Genomic DNA, 11,906 nt, shown 5'->3' with positions numbered 1-11,906 from the left:
CTCAGCCAGCTAGAGGTAGAGGTCGGGGAGGTAAAGGTCGCCCTAGAGGGGGAGGCCAGGCCCGATACTATGCCCTTCCTGCCCGTATCAAGGTTGTTGCCTCCGATTCTGTCATCACCGGTATTATACTGGTTTGTCACAGAGATGCATCGGTTCAATTTGATCCAGGCTCCACTTATTCTTATGTGTCTTTTTATTTTGCTCCACATTTGGGTGTATCTCAGGATTCTTTGAGTTTCCCCATTTATGTTTCTACTCCTGTAGGAGATTCTCTTGTTGTGGACCGTATTTATCGGTCGTGTTTGGTTGCTCTTAGTGGTTTTGAGACCAGAGCTGATTTATTGTTGCTCAGCATGGTAGATTTTGATATTATCTTGGGCATGGACTGGTTGTCACCCCATTATGTTATTCTTGATTGTCACGCCAAAACCTTTGTCTTTGGTTATGCCAGGTGTACCGCGTATTAAGTGGGGGAGGGGGGTGCTTTAGGTCACACTCCTAGTAGAGTTATTTCTTTCCTTAAGGCTCAACGTATGGTTGAGAAGTGGTGTGACGCGTATCTAGCTTATGTGAGAGATGTCAGTATTGATACCCCTTCAGTTGATTCAGTCCCAGTAGTACGGGATTTTCCTGATGTGTTTCTAGCTGATCTTCCGGGCATGCTGCCCGATAGAGATATTGATTTTGGCATTGATCTGTTGCCGGGCACTCAGCCCATTTCTATTCGTCCGTATCGTATGGCCCCTCCTGTGTTAAAGGAGTTAAAGGATCAGTTACAGGAATTGCTTGATAAGGGTTTTATTCGGCCTAGTGTATCACCTTGGGGTGCTTCTGTCTTATTTGTGAAGAAAAAAGGATGGTTCTATGCGTATGTGTATTGATTATTGCTAGTTGGGCAAAGTTACAGTGAAGAACCGTTATCCTTTTCCTCGTATTGATCATTTGTTTGACTAGCTACAAGGTGCACGGGTGTTTTCTAAGATTGGCTTGCGCTCAGGTTACCATCAGTTGAAGATTCGGGAGCCAGATATCCCGAAGACTGCTTTCAGGACTCGGTATGGTCATTACGAGTTCCTTGTTATGTCATTTGGGCTGACCAATGCCCCAGTAGCCTTTATGTATTTGATGCACAGTGTGTTCCATCCATATCTTGACTCATTCGTCATCGTCTTTATTGATGATATTTTAGTGTATTCCGATAGTCGGGAAGATCATGAGCAGCACCTGAGGACAGTGCTTTAGACCTTGAAAGAAAAGAAATTATATGCTAAGTTCTCAAAATGTGAGTGAGGGTATTCAGATGGATCCGAAGAAAGTAGATGCAGTGCAGAGTTAGCCCAGACCATCCTCAGCTATGGAGATGCTCAGTTTTCTTGGCTTGGCGGGTTACTACCGTCGTTTTGTTGAGGGGTTTTCATCGATTGCAGACCTTATGACTAGGTTAACCCAGAAGGGTGCTCCGTTCCAGTAGACGAAGGAGTGTGAGGCGAGCTTTCAGAAGCTCAAGACAGCTTTGACTACAGCCCTAGTTTTGATATTGCCTACAGGTTTGGGGTCTTATACCGTCTATTATGATTCCTCGAGGATTGGACTTGGAGCGGTGTTGATGTAGGATGGTAGGGTGATTGCCTACGCATCCAGACAATTGAAGGTACACAAGAAGAATTATCCTGCCCATGACCTTGAGTTAGCTGCCATTGTTTACGCCTTGAAGATCTAGTGTTATTATTTGTACGGTGTACCTTGTGAGATTTATACTGATCATCGGAGCTTGCAGCACCTGTTCAAGCAAAAGGATCTAAATTTGCGCCAGAGGAGGTGGTTAGAGTTGTTGAAGGACTATGATATCACTATTTTGTATCACTCGGGCAAGGCCAATGTGTCGTCCAATGCCTTGAGTCACCAAGCAGAGAGTTTGGGGAGTTTGGCTTATTTACTAGCAGCAGAGAGGCCCATGGCGATGGATGTTCAGGCCTTAGCCAGCCAATTTGTGAGATTGGATCTTTTGGAGCCCAATCGAGTTCTAGCTTGCATGGTTTCTCGGTCTTTCTTATCTGATCGTATCAGGGAGTGTCAGTATGATAACCCCCATTTACTTGTCCTCAAGGACAAGGTTCAGCATGGTGATGCCAGAGATGTGACTATGGATGATGATGGGGTATTGAGGATGCTGGGTTGGATTTGTGTGCCCAATGTTGATGGGCTTCGGGAGTTGATTCTAGAGAAGGCCCATAGTTCGCGGTATTCCATTCATCTGGGTGCCGCGAAGATGTATCAGGATTTGAGGCAACACTATTGGTGGAGGCGGATGAAGAAAGATATAGTTGGGTTTGTAGCTCGGTGCCTTAACTATTAGCAGGTGAAGTATGAGCACTAGAGACCGGGTGGGTTGCTTCAGCAGATAGAGATTCCGGAGTAGAAATGGGAGCGGATCACCATGGACTTTGTAGTTGGGCTCCCACGGACCTTGAGGAAGTTCGATGCTATTTGGGTGATTGTGGATCGGCTAACCAAGTCCGCGCATTTCATTCTTGTGTGTACTACTTATTCTTTGGAGCGGTTGGCAGAGATTTATACCCGGGAGATTGTTCGTCTACATGGTATTCAAGTTTCCATCATATCAGATAGAGGTACTCAGCTCACATCACGGTTCTGGAGAACCGTTCAACATGAGCTGGGTACTCGGGTAGAGTTGAGTACAACATTTCACCCTCAAACGGACGGACAGTCCGAGCGCACTATTCAGATTCTTAAGGATATGCTTCGTGCTTGTGTGATTGAGTTTGGAGGGTCTTGGGATCAGTTCTGACCATTGGCAGAATTTGCCTACAACAACAGCTATCAGTCCAGCATTTAGATGGCACTGTATGAGGCTTTATATGGTAGGAGATGTAGTTTCCCGGTGGGTTGATTTGAGCCGGGTAAGGCTAGATCATTGGGCACAGACTTGTTTCAGGATGCTTTGGAGAAGGTTAAAGTGATTCAGGATAGACTCCGTACAAGCCCAGTCCAGACAGAAGAGTTACGCGGGCTGGAAGGTTCGTGATGTTTCTTATATGGTTGGAGAGCGGGTTCTTCTTCAGTTCTCGCCTATGAAGGGCGTTATGAGATTTGGGAAGAAGGGGAAGTTGAGTCCGAGGTTTATTGGCCCTTTTGAGATATTGAGGCGTGTTGGGGAGGTTGCTTATGAGCTCGCCTTACCTCCCAGCTTGGCAGGAGTTCATCTGGTATTTCATGTTTGGATGCTCCGGAAGTATCACGATGATCTATCACACGTGTTGGTTTTCAATTTAGTCCAGTTGGACAAGGATCTATCTTACGTTGAGGAGCCAGTGGCGATATTAGACAGGCAGGTTCAAAAGCTGAGGTTAGAGAACATTGCATTAGTAAATGTTTAGTGGCGGGGTCAGCCGGTCGAGGAGGCGACCTAGGAGACCGAGCAGGGTATGCGCAACCGTTACCCTCATCTTTTCACTACTTCAAGTATGTCTCTATGCTCGTTTGAGGACGAACGAATGTTTAAGTGTGGGAGGATGTATCGACCCGACCGGTCGTTTTAAGAATTGACGTCTCGATACCCTATTAACTACTTTCCCCGTATTTGTTTCTGCTATTGTGAGTTGCTGGGAGGAATTATTTGGAGTTTCAGAGGGTTTTGGGATACTTAGTCCCTAAATGAGAGCTTAAGTTTTGGAAATTTGACTGTAGTCAGAACAGTGTGAAGATGGCTTCAGAATGGAATTCCGATGGTTCCATTAGCTCCTTTAGGTGATTTCGAGTTTAGGAGCATGTTTGGATTGTGTTTTGGAGGTCCGTAGCTAATTTAGGCTTGAAATGCCGAAAGTTGAATTTTTTGAAGGTTTCGGTTCGATAGTGAGATTTTGATCCGAGGGTCGGAATGGAATTCCGGTAAGTTGTAGTATCTCCGTAGTGTTGAATGTGGCATGTGTACAAAATTTCAGGTCATTCGGACGAGGTTTGATATACTTTTTGATCGAAAGCGTAATTTAAGAGTTTTTGGAATTCTTAGACTTGAATCTGATGAAAAATTGGTATTTGGATGTTGTTTTCAGCATTCCGAAGGTTGGAACAAGTTTGAATGATGTTATGGGATATGTTGGTAGGTTTGGTTGAGGTCCTGGGGGCCTCAGGTGTATTTCGGATGCTCAAACGGGCACTCTTGGTCTTTGGGAGTTTGCTGATTTTCTGGTGTTTTAGCAGCATTGATTTGTTCATTTCGATCGCGTGAGTTCATCCGTGATCGCGTCGAGAAAGTTGAGGCCAGGCGATTTTTGTGAATTGAGATCGCGGAGGTAGGAGTGTGATCGCATAGGGTGAGCAGTCTTGGTCATTGCGTTCGCATAGAAGGACTTGGAGTGGCAGTGAGGTGATGGAATTGCTCTATGCGATCGCATAGAGATGGTCGCGATCGCATTGTTGTGAGGAAATTGCCTTATGCGATCACATAGGTTTTTCTGGGCAGTATTTAAATAGCCCATCCGCGAACCTTTTTCATTTTTTCACCATTTTTGAATGGGATTGAAGCTTTTGAGGGAGACAATTACTTGGAGGTAACTTTTTGACTTCATAACTCATTTATATGTGATTAAAGGTCTAATTAGTGGTGAAAAATTAGGAAAAATCAGTGCAAAATGGGTAATTAGGGCTTGAGATTAAGAGACCTTAAAATGGGTATTTGAGGGGCCAATTGAACTCCGATTTCAGTGTTCTTAATATGTATAGACTCGTGAGAGTGTGAGGATTTTGCAAATGTAAAGTTCACCCAATTCCGAGATGTGGGCCCGAGGGGCATTTTGGTCATTTTACCTAATTTCGCGTATTAGCTTAGAATTTGTTTGTAGAATTTGTTACTTGAAGTGTTATTTACATTATGCAATTGAATTGAGTAGATTTGAGCCATTTGGAGTCAAGTACTCATGGAAAGAGCGTGGTGTCGGATTGATTTTGAGCTGGTTCGAGGTAAGTGGCTTGCCTAACCTTGTGTATGGGACTTTCCCCTTAGGATTGGTATTGTGATAATTGAAATACCTTGTATGTGAGGTGACGAGTGCGTACTTGTGCTAATCGTTGAAAATCCTATTTTCACTAATATAGCTTAAATTGTGTTTTCCCTTGCCTGCTTATACTACTTGGAATTTAAATCTGCTGTTAGCTTAAAGAAGCATGTCTAATTGACTTAATTGATTTATTCGCTTTCACTGCCTTATTTGTATTACGTGAAACGTGCTAAGTTAGAATTGCATGTGTTACTTTGGTATGAAGTTGAGTTTATTTGAGTATTCCTTGTGCCATTGTTGTGTGTTTTACTTTGGGACTACAGGACAGCATCCCGGGAGATCCCTTGTACGCATTTATGATTTGAGCTGAAGTGTGGGATACTAAAAGATCTCTAGCATATATTGAGGATATGAAGAGATCCTCGGGATACCAAGAGATCCCTAGCATATATTGAGGATATCAAGAGATCCTCCGGATACCAAGAGATCCCTAGCATATATTGAGGATACCAGGAGATCCTAGAGATACTAAGAGATCCCTAGAATACATTAAGGATACCATGAGATCCCTGGCATATATTGAGGGTACTAAGAGATCCTCAGAATACTAAGATATCCCTGGTTATTATCTTTGTGAAGAGTGGTATTTCCTTGTGATTGTTTTTGTCTCTGTTTTAGTTGTTGTTATCCTTATTATCCTGTATTAATTCTTACTATTAGTTTCAACTGTAGTTCTTATCTTATTCTGTTATACGTGATATTTCATTTAATCTCAGTAGGGCCCTGACCTTCCTCGTCACTACCCGACCGAGGTTAGGCTTGGAACTTACTAAGTACCACTGTGGTGTACTGATGCCCTTTCTACGCATGTTTTTCATGTGCAGATCTAGGTACCTCCATTCAGACTTATCACTCGTGAGATGAGGCACTTGTAGAGACTCCGAGGTATATCTTCTGCATCCGCAGACCGAAGATTCCTTTTCCATTCCCTTTTTCTTTGTATTAGCCCTTCCGTACTTTCGTTTCCTTGTTAGATATTCTGGAGTTAGATGCTTGTAGACAATTCAAAGGCTTGTGATCATGAGATTCCGGATTTTGGGAAATGTTATTAGTTTTCGAGAGTTGGTATTGTGTATGCCAAGAGGCACTTTAAAATACTATTTTATTTTACTATTTCGGTTTTTAATTATTTCTTCCGCAAATTGGTTTCTTTTCCGCATTGTTAGGCTTACCTAGTCGTAGAGACTAGGTACTGTCACGATGGTTCACAGAGGGCAAACCGGGGTCATGACACGTGTGTAGACAGAATATCATCCAGATTTATGAAATGAGAGTCAATTGGACAGAATCAGAGTGGTAATACTTGCCATGTTTAGGCAAGTATTAGGTAATACCAAAGAGAATCAACTAATAGTGGAAATAAACAGATATTGTAAGTGAATGAGAAGGAAATCCCATTAGAAGAGGGATTAGGAGAGGGGTTTCGAGAGGCGGCGGGTTAGGGTTCTTCAGAGGGGAGAGAGTAGAGAGGGTTTAGGGGCGACAGGTGGTGAGAATGATTTAGGGTTAGGGGGTGTTAGGGTAATTAAAAGGGAGGGAATAATGTGGGTCGTTGATCTCAGAGATCAACGACCATGCTTAGCTGGGTTCTTGGAACGGGTTGGTTTAGTTGATTGGGCTGTGAGTTATTTGGTTTGGGCTTGAGATTTGTTGGGCTAAGGGACTGGGTAGTTAGGTCCAAAAATAAGTGGTTTTTAGGCTAGTTTTTAAATACCCAATATTTAATAAATAAATAATTTATAAAAGTAGTTAATAAATAATAAAAATATCAGTTGTGCACTAAAATGATTAAAAATAACTAATTAATATTATAAAAATATAAAATATCATTTTCTGCATAAATAATGTAATTATACATGCATATGGGCTATTATTGCAAAAATATGCATTTAGCCTTAAAATGCAAATGTAATTATAATAAATGCATTGAAAATATTTAAAACCTCATGTTGGTATAAATGATAATTTTAGATAATTAAATCATCATAAAAATAATTCAGATGATAATTATTGGATATTTATATAATAAAATACAAGAATAAGTTGGTTTAAAGTCTTTAAAAATATGGAAAATTATAAAAAATATTTATGTATGCTTATAAATCAAATGATGATGCATATGCACTATTTGAAAGTATATATATATTTTTTAAATATGAGGAAAAAATTGTGTATCAACAGCTACCTTTCTTTACCCGGGAATGATGAAAGAATTATCGGGTAAAGAAATAATGACCAATTTTGACCGAATGGGGCGATTTAAAAATAGAGGCAGGACTCCGGTTTTTGAGTTGCCTATATATCCCCGGTTTTACAGGAATCAGACCATGTGTAGTTCTAGAACTAACGGTGAACGAAACCGATGGAGTTGTTATAGGAATGGTCGTATGTTTCGAAAGAGTTCTTTTGGGCAGGATAGTATCGGTTGCAGAGTTATGAATGTGAATCTGAAATGTAACAGATGTGTTATAGAGCAAGTATCTAAATAGCCATAGAGTAGGAAGTGTGAATTGATGATGGTCGGTTAAGTTTAAAACATTTTGCAGAATATGAACGTTGTGAATGGAAACCGGAGCGAAGATTACTCCCGTTTGAAGAACGGTTACTTTTGGATTACCTGCAAAACTTAAAACACGATGCATGCAAGTATATAGGGGTTATTGTGAGAATTTAAACATGATGCAAATTCCCTTTGGACGGTGAGGATGATGTCCTTAGACCATGACGTACCGGGCCATGAATGATGAGATAAGGGATTCACAGGCCATGAAATGATCCTCTCGGTCCATGAGAATGGTGCCTCTGAACCATGACGCGTTTGAATAATGATGTGTAATATTGAGAGATCTTCAGGCCATGACATAGTGTCTTCAGGCTATGAGGATGATGCCTTTGGACTATGATGCTTTTGGACAAAGTGGTGATGTTTCAGCCCATGAAATGCAAAGACATGATGCTGGATCATATAAGAGAAACAAGATAGAACTTAGTCTTGCATAAGATTAGGACATAGCTTAGCTCCGGGAAGGCAAAATAGCGCTAGGTTTCACGTAGCACAACATTCGGTATTGTGCAAGGAAAGGCAAAGCTTAGCCTTATGCAATTGGGGATGCAATGCTTAGAATCATGCAAGAAAGGGAGACAATGCTTAGTCTCATGAAGGGAAAGGCAGTGGTTAGCCTTATGCAATTAGGGAGGCAATGCTTAGCCTCATGCAAAATGGGAGGCATGTCTTAGCCTCATGCGTAGAAAAAGAGACAATGCTTAGTCTCATGCAAGGATAGGCAGTGCTTAGCCTTATGCAGTTAAGGAGGCATGGCTTAGCCTCATGTAGAATGGAGACAATGCTTAGTCTCATGCAGGGGAAGACAGTGCTTAGACTTATGTAGTTAAGGAGGCAGGGCTTAACCTCATGCAAAGTGGGGAGACAGCGCTCAATCTCGTGCAATGGAAGGCAATGCTTAGCCTTATGCAATTAAGGAGGCATGGCTTAGCCTCATGCAAAATGGAGACAAGGCTTAGTCTCATGCAGGGGAAGGCAATGCTTAGCCTTATGCAGTTAAGGAGGCAGTGCTTAGCCTCATGCAAAAGAGGAGACAAGGCTTAGTCTCATGCAAGGGAAGGCAATGCTTAGCCTCATGAAATTAGGGAGGCAATTCTTAGCCTCATGCAAAATGGAGACAATGCTTAGTCTCATGCAAGGAAAGACAATGAGTGATAGCAGAGTATTTTCTTATCTAGAGACATGTTTGCATTTGTGTATTTGCAAATACTCCTGTTATATTCATCATGCCTGCATCCAAAGAAAAAGTGTGAGTTTTGCGGGAAGGTTGGCTCGTGCCTTCACCTGCTTGTTTTGCCGTTTGCTTTGGAGATCCTGTTTGAGTTACCCTGGATAACATCTAGCTGCCATGGAAATAAAATTTTCGAAAAATATGCATAAATTTGATAAACATATTTATTTAAAAACATAGTAGTATACGATATCGAGTAAATTAGATGAACAACTGACTGTGACGCTTTTAGAGACATTGCAACTTCCTTACACTAGAATTTTGAGGGTCCTCCTCAAAATTCTGCCCCAGTTTCTAGCCATGAGGGAAAGTGAAGATTTTATTAAGATATGACCTAACCCACAGCGCTGCCTACGTATCCCCTCTTAAACGGGAATTAGGTCAAGCGTAGATTAGTTACATCAAATGAAGAAATGTAAACAATCCTAAACATAGTATCTTTTGACTGCGTATGAATTAATAGGCTTTGGCCAAATTTCTCTGTCCATTTCTACAAGTATGAGTGCTCCTCCCGTTAGTACTCTGTGAACCATGTAGGGACCTCGTCAGTTGGGTGAAAACTTCCCTTTGGCTTCATCTTGATGTGGAAAGATTTGCTTCAACACTAGCTGCCCAATGTGAACTGTCTGGGTCTGACCCTTTTGTTGAAAGCTCTAGACATTCTGCTCTGATAAAGTTGACCATGGCATACCACATTTATTCTTTTCCCATTAATAAGATCCAATTGTTCATAGCGACTTCTTATCCATTCTGTATCAGTGAGTTCAGCTTCTTGTATAATTCTTAAGGAAGGAATTTCGACCTCGGCGGGAATGACAGCTTCAGTACCGTAAACTAACATGTAGGAGTTGCTCTGGTTGATGTGCGGACTGTGGTATGATATCCTAATAAGGCAAATGATAATTTATCGTGCCATTGCTTGTGGTTGTCTACCATTTTCCTTAGAATACTTGATGTTCTTGTTGGCGACTTCCATGGCTCCATTCATTTGAGGTCTGTATGATGTGGAATTCTTATGCTTGATCTTGAAGGTTTCACACATAGCTTTCATTAAGTTGCCATTGAGGCTGGCGGCATTGTCGGTGATGATGGATTCTGGTACCCTGAATCGAAAAACAATGCGATCCTTGACAAAATCTGCGATGAATTTCTTGGTTATAGCCTTGTAAGATGCAGCCTCAACCCATTTAGTGAAGTAGTCTATGGCCAGTAAAATGAACCTGTGCCCGTTTGAAGCGGCGGTCTTGATCAGACCGATGACATTCAATCCCCAAGCGGCAAAAGGCCAAGGTACACTTGTTGCATTGAGTTTATTTGGTGGTACCCGTATCATATCTGCATGTATTTGACATTGGTGACACTTTTGGACATACCTGATGCAGTCCGTTTCCATAGCCATCCAAAAATATCCTGCTCTCAATATCTTCTTGGCTAAAATGAAACCGTTCATGTGTGGTTCGCAAGTTACGACATGTATTTCTTCGAGCAGTTTGGAAGCTTCCTTGGCGTCAACGTACCGCAATAATCCTAGGTCTAAAGTCCTTCGTTACAGAATTCCTCCGCTGTGGAAGAAATGGTTGGATAATCTTCGGAGTGTGCATTTCTGAGTGTGATTTGCATGCTCTGGGTATTCTCCTTTTCCCAAGAATTCCCTGATATCATGGAAAAGGGATTCCCATCCATTTCTTCTTCAACATGAGGGCAATAAGCTAGCTGATTATGGATCCTTACTGGAATAGGGTCGATGAAATTCTTGTCCGGGTGTTGTATCATGGAAGATAAAGTAGCCAATGCATCGACGAACTCATTCTGAATTCTCGAAACATGTTTGAACTCTATCTTTTTAAACCTCTTCATCAAATCTTGCACATGATATAGATAAGGTAATATTTTGGTATTCTTTGTAGCCCACCCTTCTAGAACCTGATGTACCAGAAGGTCTGAATCACCAATTACCAGCAATTCTTGGATATTCATGTCAATGGCCAAATTAAGCCACAAGATACAAGTCTCGTATTCTGCCATATTGTTGGTGCACGGAAACCTGAGTTTCGCGGATACTGGATAATGCTGACCTGTCTCTGACACCAAAATAGCTCTAATACCCACTCCTTTGAAATTTGCAACCCCATCAAAGAACATTCTCCAATAGTCGTTGGTTTTGGTGATATCTTCTCCTACAAGTGATACTTATTCATCAGAAAAATAAGTTTTCAATGGTTCGTATTCTCCTCCTACAGGATTTTCCGCTAATGCCTATCCTTTGACCGCATTCTGAGTCACATAGACAATATCAAATTCACTCAACAATATCTGCCATTTTGCTAGTTTCTCTATAGGCAGTGGTTTCTGGAAAATGTATTTCAGAGGATCCATCCTTGATATGAGATATGTAGTGTAGGCACAGAAGTAATGCCTTAATTTCTGCGCTATCCACGTCAGGGCACAGCAGGTGCGTTCTAGCAAAGAATATCGTGCTTCATAGGGTGTGAACTTCTTACTCAGATAATATGTGGCATGTTCCTTTTTTCCTATCTCATTGTGTTGTCCCGAGACACAGCCGAAAGCTCCATCTAGTACAGACAGATAGAATAGCAAAGGTCTACCAAGTTCCGGCGGGACCAAGACTGGTGGTGTGGATAGGTACTCCTTGATTCTGTCAAAAACTTTTTGACATTCTTCAGTCCAACTTGTTGCAGTATCTTTCTTTAGCATTTTGAAAGTCGGCTCACAGATTATGGTCGATTGTGCTATGAAGCGGCTGATGTAACTGAGACGCCCCAAGAAGCTCATCACATCTTTCTTACTATTTGCAGTGGCAAATCCTGGATAGCTTTGACCTTTGATGGGTCTAGTTCAATCCCTCGGCGACTGACGATGAAGCCTAGCAATTTTTCAGTAGGGACTCTGAAGGCACACTTTGTAGGATTCAGTTTCAGATTGTACCTTCGAAACAAATCAAAGAATTTCCTCAAGTCTGCTATATGATCTGTGCTTCTTTTGGATTTGATGATGATGTCATCCATGTACACCT

At 41.7% G+C, this 11,906-nt stretch overlaps 1 protein-coding gene across 1 annotated transcript; it reads right to left on the bottom strand.

Annotated features, from left to right (window-relative positions):
* Window positions 1-10,405: 10,405 nt before the first annotated feature.
* On the bottom strand, window positions 10,406-11,587 carry LOC138874923 (uncharacterized). Its single transcript, XM_070153723.1, has 2 exons — window positions 11,374-11,587; window positions 10,406-11,049 (listed from the first exon to the last, which is right to left on the bottom strand). The coding sequence occupies exons 1-2, from the start codon at window positions 11,585-11,587 to the stop codon at window positions 10,406-10,408; spliced, it is 858 nt and encodes a 285-aa protein (XP_070009824.1).
* Between the last annotated feature and the right edge of the window lie 319 nt (window positions 11,588-11,906).

Source organism: Nicotiana sylvestris, chromosome 8 (assembly GCF_000393655.2).
Source record: "Nicotiana sylvestris chromosome 8, ASM39365v2, whole genome shotgun sequence".
Taxonomy (NCBI): Eukaryota; Viridiplantae; Streptophyta; class Magnoliopsida; order Solanales; family Solanaceae; genus Nicotiana; species Nicotiana sylvestris.
This window is presented reverse-complemented; position numbering and strand designations above follow the sequence as displayed.